This window comes from Falco cherrug, chromosome 3 (assembly GCF_023634085.1).
Source record: "Falco cherrug isolate bFalChe1 chromosome 3, bFalChe1.pri, whole genome shotgun sequence".
NCBI lineage: Eukaryota > Metazoa > Chordata > Aves > Falconiformes > Falconidae > Falco > Falco cherrug.
Genome location: NC_073699.1, coordinates 61223272 through 61240023, shown reverse-complemented (window position 1 = coordinate 61240023; position 16752 = coordinate 61223272). Strand labels below are relative to the sequence as shown.

General features: G+C 38.6%; 1 protein-coding gene across 10 annotated transcripts in view; it reads right to left on the bottom strand.

The window, feature by feature from the left end:
- The window catches only part of PTPRM (protein tyrosine phosphatase receptor type M), a 481575-nt gene that overhangs the window by 21525 nt on the left and 443298 nt on the right, over positions 1-16752 (bottom strand). For all 10 annotated transcript variants that reach the window (XM_027802895.2, XM_027802897.2, XM_027802902.2 and 7 more), the window contains 2 exons: positions 13061-13158; positions 745-861 (listed from right to left, as the gene is read on the bottom strand). In XM_027802895.2, the coding sequence (XP_027658696.1) occupies positions 745-861; positions 13061-13158 (215 nt within the window). The remainder of the gene's footprint in view (positions 1-744; positions 862-13060; positions 13159-16752) is intronic.

The window sequence follows — 16752 nt, the reverse complement described above, 5'->3', positions numbered from 1 at the left end:
TGATACATACAATTAAAACATTTCTGTTCTTTAATGAATTCTGAATAAAACCCCTGAACTGACACAAAATGCATGACACCCTTCAGCGTTGACTGACCCTGCTTGTTCTCATTTTCAGTTAGTATCTTATTTGTTAATTGTATGCTGTCCATAGATTGCAAGCTGTTCAGGAGAGCTACAAGATCTAGTAAGCATCAAACAAATACATGGCATTATTCTAATAAACAGTAATACAACACACTGATTGGAACTCTCCATAAAAGACGGTATCCACATGAAAAGTGAAGGTGCCTTGAGAAGAAAATTAGTTTGTTACAACTATGTCTCTGCTGATGAGGAACACACAAGCCCAACAGATAACAGTATTGTCCACCACGGACTTCTGAATAATGGTGCATACAGTCTTTGTCACAGACAGAAAATGATTGTGGAGAACCTAAGATGGGAAAACAGCACAAATGTGTTTTTCAATTGATTGCTGGGAGGAAGGTTTCGATTTCTCCTAGCAAAGGAACAACAATTTTTCTAACTCAGGCAGGGGCCAACAGTGATGGAAAGTGCAGAAAGGCTGATATATATTTAAAGAAAAGCAGTTTACCATAAGAGGGCAGTAGCCGTTTACCCAAAAAATAGCTACATAACTGTGATGTTGGGCAAAAGATTTAACTTTCCTATGTTGAATCTGTAGGAAAGTTACTTAGGCAGATACCATTCTCTTTAAGAAAACCGAATTTGGAAACTTACCTTTTCTACTGCAAATGTTCGAATCACATATTCAGCCAGGAGCTCTGTTTCTATTAGGGTAACTTTAATGTCTTTATATATCTCTGTGTCATCTGGCCAGTATTTGCAGCATTTGACCTTTAAAAAATACAAAAGAAATTACGGTTTATTTATTTTAGAAGGTTCATGCTGAATCCATTCTGTATTCTGTGCAATGATTTCTGTTTTAAAATGCAATCATGTGCAAAACCGTCACATTTTCTGCATGTGGAAATGATTTATGTTTAAGGAACATTGCCTCTTCTTTTTTTAAGACAGCTTTCAGAGTTGCAGGTGAGATTTGTGTTGTGGTTAGTGAGGTAAGGCAAATACATATGGAGCACAAGGGTTATTTATACCCTGCACAGCTCCGAGTAACTGTTCCTTTGCTGTGCTTTCCAAGGCAGGGTGTGCCCAGAGGGACAACTACCACCAGAAGGTTTTTTTCCCCAACCTCTATCTGGTCATTTGTCTCAAAAATGTCTTCCTACCTCCTAAAATGAAAACATGCTTTTCAGACAGGAAGGATATTCTCTACTGTTAGCAAAGTATCTGTTTTCTCAGATTAACTTTCCAAAGGAACTGATGAGAGGTCAAGTGGCAAAACTCAACACTTGAAGTCAAGAGATGAGTTTTATGTCTGAGCTTTAACACCAATTCACTAGATGACCCCAAACATTATGGATGGGATTCATCTCACTTAACTCAAACTAAGATGAGTCGGATGAATGCCTTCTAGAGGTGCCGTTATTTTTTTTATTTATGAAGAGTCTAGATGACTGCCTTTGCCTAGGTGTTTGGCTTCTTGAAGGCTAAGGCTAGGTGGAATGAATTTCCCTTTCCTCCATACTGATATCAGCAGGCTTCCGGACCTCCTGTGCGTTCTTGGCAAATTTGTCCTGGGAGATGGAGATACAATTAAGCTGGGTTTTTTTAACTGTATTTCAGATTTTCCAAGCCCTTGTGTGGTCTAGATGGAATGGACTTCAATGTTTAACATTTTCAAATTTGTGCTATTATTCTCCTATTTTTTGAAGTGGGTGGTTGTGGGGACTGTACATGATGATGTAGATAGCTGACAGACTGAAGAATTTTCTCCTCCTTCCCATTTGTGTGAACAAGGCGATGGGCGGGAGAGCTAACATATTACTTACATATCTCTCTTTTATTCTGCTCTATCATGGTAATAGCTACACTATCACCACTGCATCTGGCCATCGTCCAGTAGTGCAGTACGTGCTAGGAGTAGCATCTGTTACACATCTGCTGCATGGAATGGTTTCTCTCTTTCACTGAAGGGAAAACTTAAAATGCATCTTTTAATACATGCAAATCTACTGGTTTACTTAAATATACAGTTAAATGGGTTGGGTAAAAAACCCAAACCCTTCAAATATTCAATGGAAAACTGATAGAAAAAAAAATGTCACAAGTGGTAGAGTATTTCTCAAACCTGTTTTCAAGCCAATATATTTGGATCACTATCGTGTCTAGCCTTGAGCAAAAGGTAAAACTGATGAACGTGTGTATAAGCATACAATGAAAACTGTAATGCATGATTCAGATGATTTATTTATACATACTCCATGTTCAGTATACAAAAGATTTTGCAGGCAAACCTTGTCCTGTCAGACTGGAGTACCTTCCTCACAATTTGTATCACCTCAGTGATGTAGCTGATAATCATGTACAACCCCTCTTTACTGTCTGAACAGATGATAGGTCTTGCCACATCAAAGTAGTAACATAGGCTGATACAATAAAGTTTGTTGGGGCAGCGTCAGTAGTTCTGACACTTTTTTCTGACTCTTCAGCATGATAAAATTTAAATCTGAACAGAACTGAGTTGAAGGACTGGAAAAAAACAGCCCCACATCAGGATACTCTTCAGAGAAAAAGAGTAGCCTGGTCATAAACCTTGGCTCCCAGCCACAAAATTATAGAAGCATCCTAATAGCTTATTCCTGCTTACACAGCTGATGGAAAGCTCCTAGAGCAGAGCTGAAGTTCAGGTTTTTAATTTACTTCTCTATGCTTGTCTTCAGACCTAGTAACCTTATTAGTATTGGCTAAGAAAAATTCTTTATATTCTTCACAATTCATCCTGTATTAAGCATGGTTTTGGGACAAGTGGCAAACACCAGGTTATACAGTTCCCTTCCACAGCGAGAGGCTTGGGGCTGGGACACCAAACAGACCTTGCAGGGCTCAGAACTCCTGTTCCAGGAGTAAGGGTAGCAAGACTGCTCCCCCCGCCATGTCCACCAGCCAGCTAGCTGACAGGGTGTCAGTGTGGATGAGAAGGTTTCCAGCAGCCAAGAACCAGTCCCAGGGTGCCTAACTGAGCATCTCTGGCAAATGTGTATTCACCTCCAAAGCATATCTACCAGTTGTAAGCAATGAACAACCATTTCAAAAGCATTAAACATTGCTGCAAGCATTTAAGTACTTGCTGCTGCTATGTATTGTTGCATCTACTTGATATTTAGTCAGATTTTACCTTGTTTGGATGTATTTACAAAAATCCTCTAATAGAAGCTAAGTGAAAAAATTTGAATGCTCATTGTTTTGTCCGTGTTAAAATCCCTTAGACCAGCAAATGGACCCTCTTATAGTCATTGCTGGGAACTCTCTGAAATGGGGTTTTCCTACCTATGGCTAAGATGATTTTTCAACTCCCCATGCAGAATAAGGCAATTCACACTGCCTCTGGACTGCAGCAGCCCACTGACAACCCCATCTCTGCAGTCAATTCCCTTTTCCTGCCTGCTGACTTATCCTTTCCGTAGCTGGAAGCTGAACCACACGAAGACAGGCCAATGCACGTAGGAAGGGAGCAGCTGCGGTGGTGATCCTAGTCACAGCACTACTGATCAGCACGCCTCTTTGTTGCTAACTTTAGCCTTGTTTCTTTCTGATGGGTGCCTGCCATCCTCAAAACAGCTCTAGTTTAGTAAAATAAACAACCAGGGAAAAAACCGCCAACCCTGGCTGAATTAAATTGCTCAGCCTTGAAGGAAAACATGCCTGTTTCTAACTTGGTAAGTCTAGACAGCCTGGATTATGACTAAGAACTAGGGACATTTAGAAAGACCAATTTAGAAGAGCACACTCCCCATCTTCTTATGCCTTAACTGTTGGATCTGCTTCCACTCCTTTTATAAACTTTAGTTAAGATGATCCAGTGGGATAATTAGGGAAGCATTGGGGGATGCTGCACAGACGTTACAGCCTTTTGTGCCTCATGCAGCTTGGGCCCGCTGGGGATTTCTTACTCTGCTGCACAGGGGATTTTGGTCACGGAGCAGACTGGAGCTGAGTAGAAGGATCCATGACAACACAATTTCCTGAAAACTCTCCCAAGTGGAATAGGGGCTGTAACAGCCATGGGAACAGTGCCAGAGCCACAGTCAGAGCCACAGACGAACACTAAATGATTCACTCACTGGGAGAGGGAAAAAAAGCCAAATCAAATGGATTTTTTATTATTATTATTTTTTATTAATCCAGGATTCTTTCCTACTTTTGGCTCTTGTTCTGCAGTGCTGCTGCACGTGCTGAGCTCTAGACATGGGGACTCTGTGGCTCCTGATGAGCCAAAAGTTAAGTAAATGCTCAAAGACCAGTCTCCTACCTCCTCCAGGACCTCTCAAATAAATGCAGAGGTGTCTTCAAGACAGGAGTAGATTAAATAGTGTAAATCAAAACCACACTTAGAAATGTTTATTGGATCAGGGCCTTTATTTGTACAAGGAAAGGGAATTGCAAAAAAATAGAATATGGTTTTACTCATCAAATACGAGAAACACTGCTGGTAACATATGTTTGTTCATTTTTTCTTTTTAGCACAGCTTTAGCTACTGTAACTTGATGAATCTCTTTCCCTTTTTATAAACATTTGATACATGTTTTAGAAAAAACCTGCTAACAGAAGGTTTAGCTAAATAATTGATACATGAATCCAGAACTGAATATTAAATGCATTAGATTTTTCCTTGCGCAGTTGCTACCATAACAGTAAATATCCTCCACAACGTAAAAACCTAATTTTGAAATCTCATCTGAGCAGAACTATAATTAAGAGTTTGTTCAGATATGCCCCACATTTATATCCCAACAATGTGCCAAAAAATACAGATGTTCATCACAAGATGAGATAAAAGGGTGATTGCCAGAGACATAACAAAAATGCTCTGGTTTAATCTATTCATCCCAAGGTACACTGTCCAATTGTTCCAAACATGTTCATTTTACTAATAATTTTAGAAGTCTGGAGAAGATTATTACCTACTTCCACCCCCTAGCTCCATCCCCCAGCATAACAGTCTAACGTGAGAAACTAAGAATTAAAAATTAAGGTGGAAAGTTGTTGTTGCTGCTTCTAAATATAACAAACAATGTAGGCAGTGGATAGCTAATGAACACAAATTGTGACTTCTGAAGCTGTATATTTAGTCATTTGGCAATGTGACACATCTAGCCAAAGGCAGTATGAAAGCCAGGACAGTAATTCATTTACTTAAGAGGTTTGGAGTAGAAGAACTATTACAGAATTAACATGTGAGCTAGCTGTGAAATATACTTTGTAGTGAGTACAGAACAGTTTAAATAACATCGGTTATTCTAAGTTTATTTCCTTCAATTCTGAAATATTCTTAGCAAAACGGTGATACAACTGGCTATGTACTGCATAGATTGTAATGATGGCAAGTCAGACATAAATTCTAAAGTGAAACCTCTAGGATATACAATGAAATAGACGACCAAGCTCACTGGTGAAAATTTTAAACAGATTCCACAGATATAACTAGGATGACATCAAATACTTTTATTTTGCTGACTTGAAGTAAAAGGACATCCAATAATTGAAAGTATTTTTATCTAAATACTTTTCAAACAAAAAATGTACTGTGATTTAAGATCATTTTATATGTTATAAAACAACCTTTGACAGAAGAGAAAATTCAGTATTTCTTTGTTTCATTTTCTCTGTTTGCTTTTGAGCAAGTCAGTTAATTGATTTGTACCTTATTTTACAGTTTTTTAAAAGAGGCATGGAAGGGTATTGAGAAATAGAACATTTAAGATACTGTTTGGCACTATCAGATGAATGGGTCTGTATAAACACAGACAGAAGTCTTTATGTGGTTCACAGCTCCCAGAGGGAGAGAGATATCTCCATGAATTTTACCAGCTCAGTCTAACTTCTTCCAGTGATGATTCAGAGCCAATACAACTCTCCACCTTCTGCTGCACTGTGCTGCCCCAGCAGTAATTCTAGGTTGCCTGGTGGGCGCACTCGCATTCAACTTCTGCCCAGAACAGCTGGCTTTCTGGACACGTCCAGTAGTAGTCGTACACTAATGCTTTCCACCCAAGGGAATGAGTGCATTCCCTTTGTTCTTAAGAATCAGGTATATTGTTAGCAGGCCACCAACCCGGTAGCTTGGGTTAGATGAAGTTAAGTTGACAGGCCGAACCCATGGGGTGGCCTTCCTTTGGCCATAAAAGAGAATTAGTCTAGAAGAATTGCTTTAGGGTAAGACTAACCCAAGGTAAAGCTGTTGCAGTATTCCTGCCTCCATTGTTAATACCAACAGAAGAATACGGATTGCCTCTATTTCATTGCTTATGTTTTGGCAATTTTGTCTCCCACTGGTCATTAAAAAACTGTAAATTAGTGCACCTTAGCACAGTCCTGGAGGAAAAAAGGCTGAGCACAGAATGCATGACAAGGATGGTCCCACGCCAAGATGAAGGATGGTTACAGGATTAGCTGGAGCTCCTCAAAGCCTGTCTTAATCCCTTACACAACTGTGAAATCATGGGCACATTGCTCAGATCCTGTGCTCCGAGGACCTGACGTGCCTGCATTGAGCAGAACAGCCTGCGCTCTGCATCATGCTTCTGTTCCTAGAGCAAAATATTGTCATTAGTTGAACTACAGAGCAACACCAGGTTAGTGGATTGCCTTCTGTTTCTAAAACCTGTTAATTTTATGTTAGGTTAGAAAGCTCTACATGTTGCTTTCTGGGTAAGGTAAAACTGTGTTGGTACCTCCAGGATACTTCCTCCTTCACAGAGAGATTGAGAGATTAATTTCATGAGACTGCTGAGGTGAGGAGACTTCCAGTGATGGAGCCATTTCACTAGTGCTGACATTTCAAAGAACCTGAATCCCTCTTTGCAAACTGCACTTATACTTGCATCCCACACCTTGGCAGCACTTCAGCAGCTAGCCCAGGAAGGGGGTCAATGCATTTGTGTATCCTTAAACCTCTTCTATTTATTTCGCAAAGTGAATTATCTCAATTGGATTAGTGAGCATTAAGATATTAATCTCTGTTGATTAACATTCTTTGAAACATGGCTTTTACTGGAAATGAGAAAACATCAAAACACCGAGAGCTTAAACCATTTCTACTTTGAGTGACAGAGGACAGCACTGAATGCTTGTAGGTTGATGTCCTGTTTGATGATGCTAACATTGCCAGTCTGGGGACATCTTTATTAAATGATTGCAAAGCGTCTTCCCTTCTCTTTCCTGAAGAACAACAGCCAATTTTTTTCCCTAAGGGCTCCTCCCCTGCTACGAATAATGGAATAACGCCAACGTGTTATTTCTGGTTAGAAGTCTTGAAAGCTGAAATCTGATTTGATGACTAGAAGGGCTCACTGACTCAAAAGATTTACAATAGTTTTAAATTATGATTGTTTTCTTTTTTCTCATCGATACCCTGTAAAATGCTACTCTATCCAACAAGACATGCTAGAATTACAGTAAAATCAAAAGTATAACAACAAAATATATAATAACATTTATGTACCATAAGCACAGGTACCAGGTTTTCTAGGTAAACATAATTAAACAAAGTAATTTTCCATAGATGGGGAAGGACACTAGTTACAGGTTTTAGAAGCTGAGACTAGAATTACCTAGAGGTAGGGAATGGTTTCACACAGCAACCTTTCTCCCTCTCATTTATAGAATGTGTTTTTTTTCTTTCAGCAGAAAAGTTAAAATGGAATCTTAGTCACCAGTATGCTTAAAAACTATGACACACATCCTAAGAAGCACTAATGCCATATCCTGAACTAATTCCAATGTAGGTAATTTGGCTTATTACATGTAGAGGCTGTTTCAGTTAGATAGAGTGTTCTTCCATTTATACTAAATACAAACGTGTTATTTGTGAGATGTGTTAAAGAGTTACTATGTTTCACCTCTGCAATAGCTCTGTCATGGGTGATCTGGATCTTAAATACAAGTTGAATTTACCTTTGTTTATTAGAGGGTTCTTCCACATGGAAGACTCTCAAAACTTGTAGAATGTGTAAATGCAAGCTTTGTAATAGCTTTGTGTCAAATACTTCCTTTTTTATTCTAATTGGTGGCAACTCCATTGGAAATTTCACACAGTTTTTACGTTGCTGGAATGTCCTATGAAGTTTTTGTTTGGTTTTTTTGCAATATGTTTTCAGTAAGAAGTCTTTGGACAGGGCTATACTTGGCAGCGTTTCTCAGACATCTAATGTCTGTCTATAACAGAAATGGATCATCAGCTGGATCTGAAGATCCGGTTCAACATAAAGACTTCTGGGCTTTGTTTGTTAAGGAAACATATTTGTACCTGTTTCAGAAATGTCTCTTGAATGCTGACCAAGGCTGCATATCCTGAGCATCCAAGGCCCAAACACATGTACATGTGATTGCTTAGGGCTGGTCCTATACAGCCTTTCCTGAGAAGAGCATTTCTTTTCTGACAGATTTTGTCTTTCTTACAACTGGGAATACTTTTTTAGCCAGCCAGCATGAAGGAGGTATTTCCTCTGTGCCAGAAGACCATTGCATGGGTCTCCTTGATGTCATGTGGACCCCAATACTCTTTTAACCCCGAAAAGTTGGAGCCATCAACATTTTTGCAGCAAGGCAGATAAGATTGCCATGTATGTAACATGTCATCCACAGGTCCAGTAAAACAAGCAAAGGAAAAGTAACCCACCACTGTGTTCTTTGTTTTTCCCTGTGCAGACACAGACTTGCTGACTCCTAGGAAGGAAAAGTCACCCAGGAGGAGTGTGAGATGGCTATCAGGAAAGCACAACACTCCTGAGAGATAAGATGGCAGTGAGAGGCTGTTCCGGTAGCGCTAAGGTGTGCCTGCAGGCATAGGGGCTATTTACCACTCTGTGGCTGACCTTCATTCCCCTGTTTCTGTCACATCCATTCCGTTGCAGTCAACCTTGCCTCCTTTCAAAAAAAGGGTCTTTTGTGTGCTTATTAACACTATTAGCACTGGCTGTTTTCTAATTCTGGATAATAATTGAGAAACTCTAATTACTGTAATTACTATGCTCCTGGGGTGAGGTTTTATTTTTTATAATTAATTCTAGTGATTTTTTTGTGTAAATACTTTGTTGTATTAAAACCATGATAGACAAACATGAGTCCTTGCAGCATATTTATATATCAACCACTCCACTGAATTTCATCAGTGTGCTTCACCATTTATTAATCAGATTCATTAAACTTCTTCTGCTTCAAGCAAAAACAAGGAGTGGGAGAGAAAGTGACTACTGACAAATGACAAATGATGTGGCGTGCCAAGTTTGATTCTGCCAACCATACCAGCCCAACAAGAACAAAGATGGAGGTGACAGCTAGATGGCACAATTGAATATATTCTAAATCTTCCCCACATAACTCTTCAAAGAGGAAAGAAATATTTCAATGTGTGCAAATATTGAAGCACTTCAAGAAGCAACCTGAGACTTTGGCCGGTACATACAGACCTTGATCCAGTTCCCATTGCTTTCCACAGAAGGATCCAGCTCTGTCTTTTGGAGTCTGTAGTCTAGAGCAGTCTCCTGGAGTAAGCAAGATGTTTTCTTGCTTGTGACTGTTTTCTGATCACCGCTACACTGGTGGAATAAAAAATTTTGTTTCTTCTAGAATAATCCACCAGATTATGCTAAAGCTCTTGGGAAAAGATTTTGCCTGAAATTACATTACTGTCTTCAGTTGCTCTACCACTTAGAAAGATGAGCATGGAGGCCTCTTGCATTAATATAATCCAGAATACATGATTTTGAAATAGTTTGTGGTCACACTGATGAGTTTTTATGAGTCTTGGTTTTGCTTTTTCCTGTTAAGTGTATGGTTTCAAAAATTCTGATTCTTGTACTAAAATGTAGGTATATTATACCATTAATTACTTGTCATTCCCTTTTTGTGAACTTCATTGTGAGTTGAAGGTTGTTGACCCCAGCTTGAAGAAGACAGACTTTTTTTCCAAGGCTGCTTCAAGGGCTGCTTATTTGTTTAGTTTTTTTGTGAAAGTTCTTATGTCAAACTAGGCCAATCTTAACTAAAAAACACTTCAACATCCGATATCAAAGAACTGTTCATGCAACTCAGCAATGATTTTTCTAAATGACTCCGAGACCTCATTTAGATTTTTAATAAACAGTCACATTCTAATGAGGTCTTCATAAAACCGACTAAATATGTTTAGAAATCATTAGCTTAAATTACCAGTACAAAAGGCTCCTTAGGGAGCCCTGCAGATTTTGTGATAAGACTTCTGGCAGATGGATTAGTATAACAGCACAAGTGAGTTCTGAATTTCCACACAAGCAGTGTAAATGTGAGTGACTGGGTAACAGGCTACTAGATAAAGAGTGAAATATCCCTCAGGTGGGTTCATTAAAGAGAGAAAACAATCAAAACACATTTATGTGCCATTTAAATACCAGGTGCACAGCAGTCTGCAGGTGCCAGAAACACTGACAAGGGTCCCTTGCTGGAACACACAAGAGCTTAAAGGGATGCATGGTTTTGACAAGTGTGCCTCAGATAATGACAGATATTGGCAGATGTACCCGGACCCTGCTGGAGGGTAATGTGGGGACTGAGTCATTTGCAGCAGGTGCTTGCATTAGGGACAGCCTCATGGTGATTCCTCCATCCCCAATTAAAACAGTCCTGATGCATAGTGCTCCAGGGCAAGAAACAAGTTCCTAGCACTGATTTAATGACTATCCAGCCAGTCCTGGTAAACAAATACACATACGCCCCCTCAATGATTAATTCATGAAGCACGTACACTATGTGGCAAACATGTTAAATAGATATTCCTCTTTCCTGAAAATATAAAGGAATTTTCCTCCTTGGCTTACATAATGAGTCAGGAGGGTTAAAAAGTGAAAATAATAAACCTCTATAAATCTTACACTAGCAATAGCAATTGCAATAGAAAACCTCAAGGTTGGGAAGGTTACAAGGTTTGCCCTGCAGGAATGCTACCAAAAGGTCCATTAAAATCATTATTAATCAAGGTGGCACAGAGCTTGTGTTAGGGGTTGCGGGACAGATGGTGTGTTTGTAGCATGCCTTCTTGCTGCTGATGGGTCCAGCTCTGGGACTAGGACAGAAGCACCAGCAGAGGAGTGACTGCATTGTTCTGTGGCTCGCATGACCTCATTTCCATTAAAAGCTCATTTTCAATTTCTGCTCTCTGATCTCACCTATGTTGGCCTCCAGAGAAAGTGAGAACAAAGTCATTTCTACCACTGCCAGAAACAACAAAGCTGCAGATCTGTATCCCACTAGGACTCTTGCACCCTGAAGAAATCTTCATGGTGGCACAAACTGTTGCTTGCTGCTAAGGGAAGGTGCTGCATACCTAAACGATGTGAGTTGAGGCTGCCAACACTGGCACCAAGGCTGGCATCTCCCTGGCTGGTACCTGACCGTTCACTCTAATTGATACTTTCAAATACTGACTTTAGGAAAACAGTACATGGTTTCACACTGTATGCTATTTTTGTTGTTAGACTTATTTATCCATACGCTGAAAACATCCCTTTTTAAATTGTGTGCTTGGCTACCTATGAATGTGTATAAAGCTTTAACAAAGACATTTGCTGGAGAGCTTCCTATTCATACAGATCCATCCGTTTTGAATTGATACATGACCATCCAAATATTTCTACCTTCTTGCTCACTCAAGGGACTGAATTTTTAAAGTGGCCACCATGATCCTTTTTTGCCTCTGCCATTAGTCGTACATGTGTTCCTGCAGCAGGTGTTAACTGCAGTCACAAACCCCATCTTTTATTGTATCTAAGAATAATCCTGGCACCTGATCTGTTGGTAGGCTTAGGCACACAGATATCTAAACAATAGGATTTATATTAACAATTGACAAAGGACATAAGGAAGAATAGATTGAGACTGTAAAACTGGACTTGCTAAAAAGGTGACAAGATCTGATACTTTGATTCACGCCACACAAACAGCGCTTACTCTCCTCATGCAAATGCCACAGGGAAGAGGGGTATCAGCCACTCCAGCAGTGTGAAATTAAAAACATCTCTTAAAACCATGAGGCTCACACCAAGATACATGCACTTCTTATTTCAACACTTCGATTTACAATAATTGCAGTAGGTGCAATAAAAGCAATGCTTTTGTTTTCATATGCCCAGTTCCCAGGCAATTTTTTTGAAAACAACATCCCAAATGGGAACTAAGACACCAGTGCATAGACAAAGCAGTAAATTAAAAGACTCAGTTATTGACGGTTGTGAGAAACAAAGAAAATGGTTCCATTCTGTACATGCTGAAAACAAAATTAGCCATAATGACTTGAGTAGGAAGCATAGTTTAGAAGTTATCAAGCAAAGAAAGAAAAGTACACAGTAACTCAAGCTTTCCTTTACTACTTGGCTCCTGAAGAAGACCTTCTGGTCAAGAAATTTAGTGTACAAATGACTAAAGCTATTTTTTTTCTGTTTTATTCCAGAAGGCTTACAGGAAGAAAAACCTAAACAAACCAGGTTGATGTAGACTTATACACTATGAATAAGGTGCAATTTCACAGTTTAACTACTTTTCTCAGAAATCTGTTTCGGAATTACTCTCCCTCAGCCTCCCTTAATAAAACAAAGATGACACCATACCTTGTTCTGTAACCAATTCCCTGTTTTCCCTTAATAGAAGTGGTATGTTTGAGATATACACAAAGAGACGGTGCTTTCCCTCTTTGGCAGTCTTTGCAGGCTATGTTGTACAGAATGTAGCTTTATCAGTTACTTTTTCATTGTGCTAATGTTATCAAAGCCAAGCATCCAAGGCATGTTTAAAAATAATTGATAATGAACCTCTTAGTACAGGCAGTCATAAATATTTTATGTGCTCTACTTAGTGCATAAGCATCTTGTTGGTCTGCTATTTAATTTTCAAAAGCAAACACCTTGGAAGTCTTTCATCTTTTTAAATACAAAAATCACTTACCCTTCCCACTTCTACGAGATTAGTAACCATGATTATGCTGGCTGTGTTTTCATGCCATACCATTCTCCAAAAGTCATATATTGTCTCCTGCATTGGTCCTGAAACAATAAATCAAGTGAAAGGTTACTATCTGAAAGTCTCATGATTGGAAGCTTGTCTCTGGGGAACTTTGAGAAACCATGACTATACACATATATTCATATCACTATCATCATATTTTTCATTTAGGGTCAATTTCTTTTCTGTCATCCCACCCATCTGCATTTAAATAGTTTTCCCCTGAAACAGTGCTCTGAAAGAAAGTTAGTTCTCCAGCATTTAAGTATTTATCGCTGTAATACCCAGAAGTGGAATTATAAAAAATGGATAACATTACTCTTTCTTTTAACAAATAGAATAATAACGTAGAGAAGGTATATTTGGAATGAAATGAGCCTCAGTGGACTATGTGGCCTTTCCTAGTTTCTAATATTTTTCTTAGTATACACTATCATCAAATTACCCCAGCTCCTAAATTGTACTTCCTGAAGTGAGACAGAAGTTAGAGATTTTTTTTGCTGCCATCTATCACTTTGTAAAATAGCGGGAAAGTGGGGAAAGCAGTACAGAACCCTGGCATGCCATGGCAGCCATGTCCTTTGCAGTGCTTTCCCCAACATTCTGTGTGCTTTTGTCGATGAATGCACAAGGGCTTCCTCTAGCAGCTACTAAAGCTGGGTACCAGCCCACAGGAAACGTTACAGACATGTAAAATGTTGCGAACCACCACACCACTTTGCACGTGCCTGCTCCTGTTCCTAGCCTACATGTCTTTCACATGACATTCAGTGTGCCACCCCAATTTTAAACCACTGCTTTAAAATCACTGAGCCAATAAGAATAAACAAATATAAAATCCTTTCAGGTACTATAAATTTAACGTCCATTACTGAACTGCCACACTGCAGTAAGCTATTAGTTGCTTATTTTGAAGAATGCCTTAAATTAGCTAAAATGGATAATTTATTGGCCAAATGTTCCTCTAGTGAAGAAATCAACACTCTTAAAAAATTACAAAACCATAGTTTGACATATTTGGGTAGTTTAGCACCCATATTTTGGTACTTTGAAAATAAAAATTTCACTCTGAAAGGGAGCACTTAGTGGAAAATGTAGTAATACTTTATTGTTATTATTATCATGGCGGGGTGGTGGTGGTGGTGGTCTTTCAAAGACTAGATGGTCTTTGAAGGTTCCTTCCAACCCAAACCACTCTGTAATTCTATGGCTTCATGATTCTGTGATATTATAAGCAAGTCAAAACCAGCGAACTAGGCAAATAGCATCACAGTTATGACATAACTTACTTAGAACTCCAGTTTAAGAAAAAGGATGGTAATAGTCTAAACCTTCAGATTTTTTTAGATTTATCTTCAGCAATTTCAAAGAATAATTTTCTCATCCATAATTTGCATACACCACTTAAAGAAGTTATGTATTCTCCTCCTTGCCTCCTATGCTTTTAAAAATGCTGCATATACAACTATATATAAACAACTAGTTTCACAGGTTTCCCTACAGTCACTCAACTTGTCTTTTATTTGCCCTGGTAGTTCATATGATAGGAGAAAAACAACAGGAAGCTATGACTGTTAGAACACAAGAAATGTTAGAAGGTCTCTGAGTAGAAGTAACAGCAGAACCTAAAATTACTGATTCGGAAATTACCAGACTCAAGCTGATGTTGTGGCTGTAAAGCTGGACACTTTTTTTTTTTCCTTTTAATTTGCAGCAGAGAAAAGGTGATAATTTTGTGAGATTTCATTCTGAAATATGACCAGATTTAAATCACTCCACCATACGGAAAACTACAATAAGTATTTTAGTTCTACATAAGTGTTCTAGATATGTAATACAGACACAGTCCAAATGCAATTTTGAATGTTGAAGTAAGATAATTAATATACATTACAGAGAAACTTCAGCTTGCTTGTGTTTTAATAATGTAGGATTCAATATAGCTTTTGGGGCAACTGAAGTCACAACAGCATTAGAAAGCTTTTGGGTCAACCTCTCCTACTGGTAAAAGGAAGGAGACTATTCTACTCACTGTAAGAAAATACTGTCTCTGTATAGCTCCTTCCTTCCTCTCAAATCTCAAACAAATACTAGCAAAATTACTATTGCTATCATCTTTGAAGGAGTGTAGCTAAAAACAGAATTATGGAAAGGCAGCTTTCCACAGAGTAGTGTCCTAGAAAGAGTCTATCTGCAAGTTCATAACACATTATTAAGGTTATTTAAACTTGATCAAAGACAAAAAATAACAACGCTATTGCTTGTTAAAGAATCCTGATTCACCACCTGGTTTAAAGGAGCAAATGTAAATGGCTTCACTGTCTTCTGTCACCACAGGATTATGTGATGTTTCAAGATTGTTCATCGGAATATGTTCTTGCTAAAGCTGCAGGAAAGGTGAGAAAAGATCCTGTCTATACAGCCCTTTTCTTTTCTCCTTGCCAGAAGCCAGAATCATGGAGGAACTGAGGGGCAAGGTAGTGAGTTTCTTTCTGTGTTATTTCAGCTTTCTTTCCTACAGATTCACTTGAGATACAAGATGGTTGGGCCCTACTTTGTAACACTCATTCCTTTTTGACAGTTCTGGGATAACCCGCAACAATTTATTCCTGATTTTTTTTTTTTTTTCTACAGACAATTTGTCTCATGATTTAAAGATTACTACATTTCAGATCCCGAGATCACAAATTACAACTGGGGAGAGATACTAAACACTGATTTCTTCCTAAAGATTTTGAATTTGTCATTCTTTATACAGAAAAAAAAGATAATAAATGATGAGAAAAAATAATCTTTAGAAAAGGTAATAGCATTTTTCAGGCAAGAGAAAATGGTGAGCTGTGAGAAGTCTTTCAAGGTTGATTCCAAATGTTCTTCTAGAAGAAATGTCCCATTCTAAAGTGCTGAGTACGCTCCTCTCAATCGTACTATCCAAATGATAAGACAATCATAATTAAAAGTGCTTGACAGGATTTCCTGCTCTCCTCAAGTATTCTCAAGTGTTTTCATGATTTTCCTCTCTAATTCTTACACGTAGCCTCCAAATGTCTTTCATGTTCCAGACACTGAAAGCAAAAAACCCCAAACACCTGAAAATCTACCTTAAAGTCTCAGAAAGTAATGCTTTTCTACCCCATTTTGCTTTTCTTCCTGACATTTTTCAAATTATTTTCTGACATATGAATAAATTATTACTTGTCTCCAGCCAGAATTGAAAAGCATTAGAGGCTAGGTAGGGTTGGAGGATTTATTGTCATGAAGAGCTGAACAATTTGATTCCAGACACTCATGGCAGGGAGAGAAAAAGCCTATAATTGTTCTAAGCATCAACTTAACAGATGTGTGCACAATAGGCAGGAAGGTTATTCTCAGCAGTTGTCCCCTTGCGGGAGGAGAAGGTCTGAAGAGAAGGTACTGTGCTGCCGAACAGTAAGCCTGCAGCGTACCCCATTAGCTACACAATATGGTAGTTGGTATCAAAGATTTCTGCTGTGAAAAAAAGAAATCAACAACATACTGCAAGCAGAAGATGAAAAGCAAAGGAAAATAAGAAAAAGAAATCAACCATCCAATCCCCAATCTAATTAAATGCATTATTGAAAAAACTCAACAAAACTGTTCAGTTGTATATACCA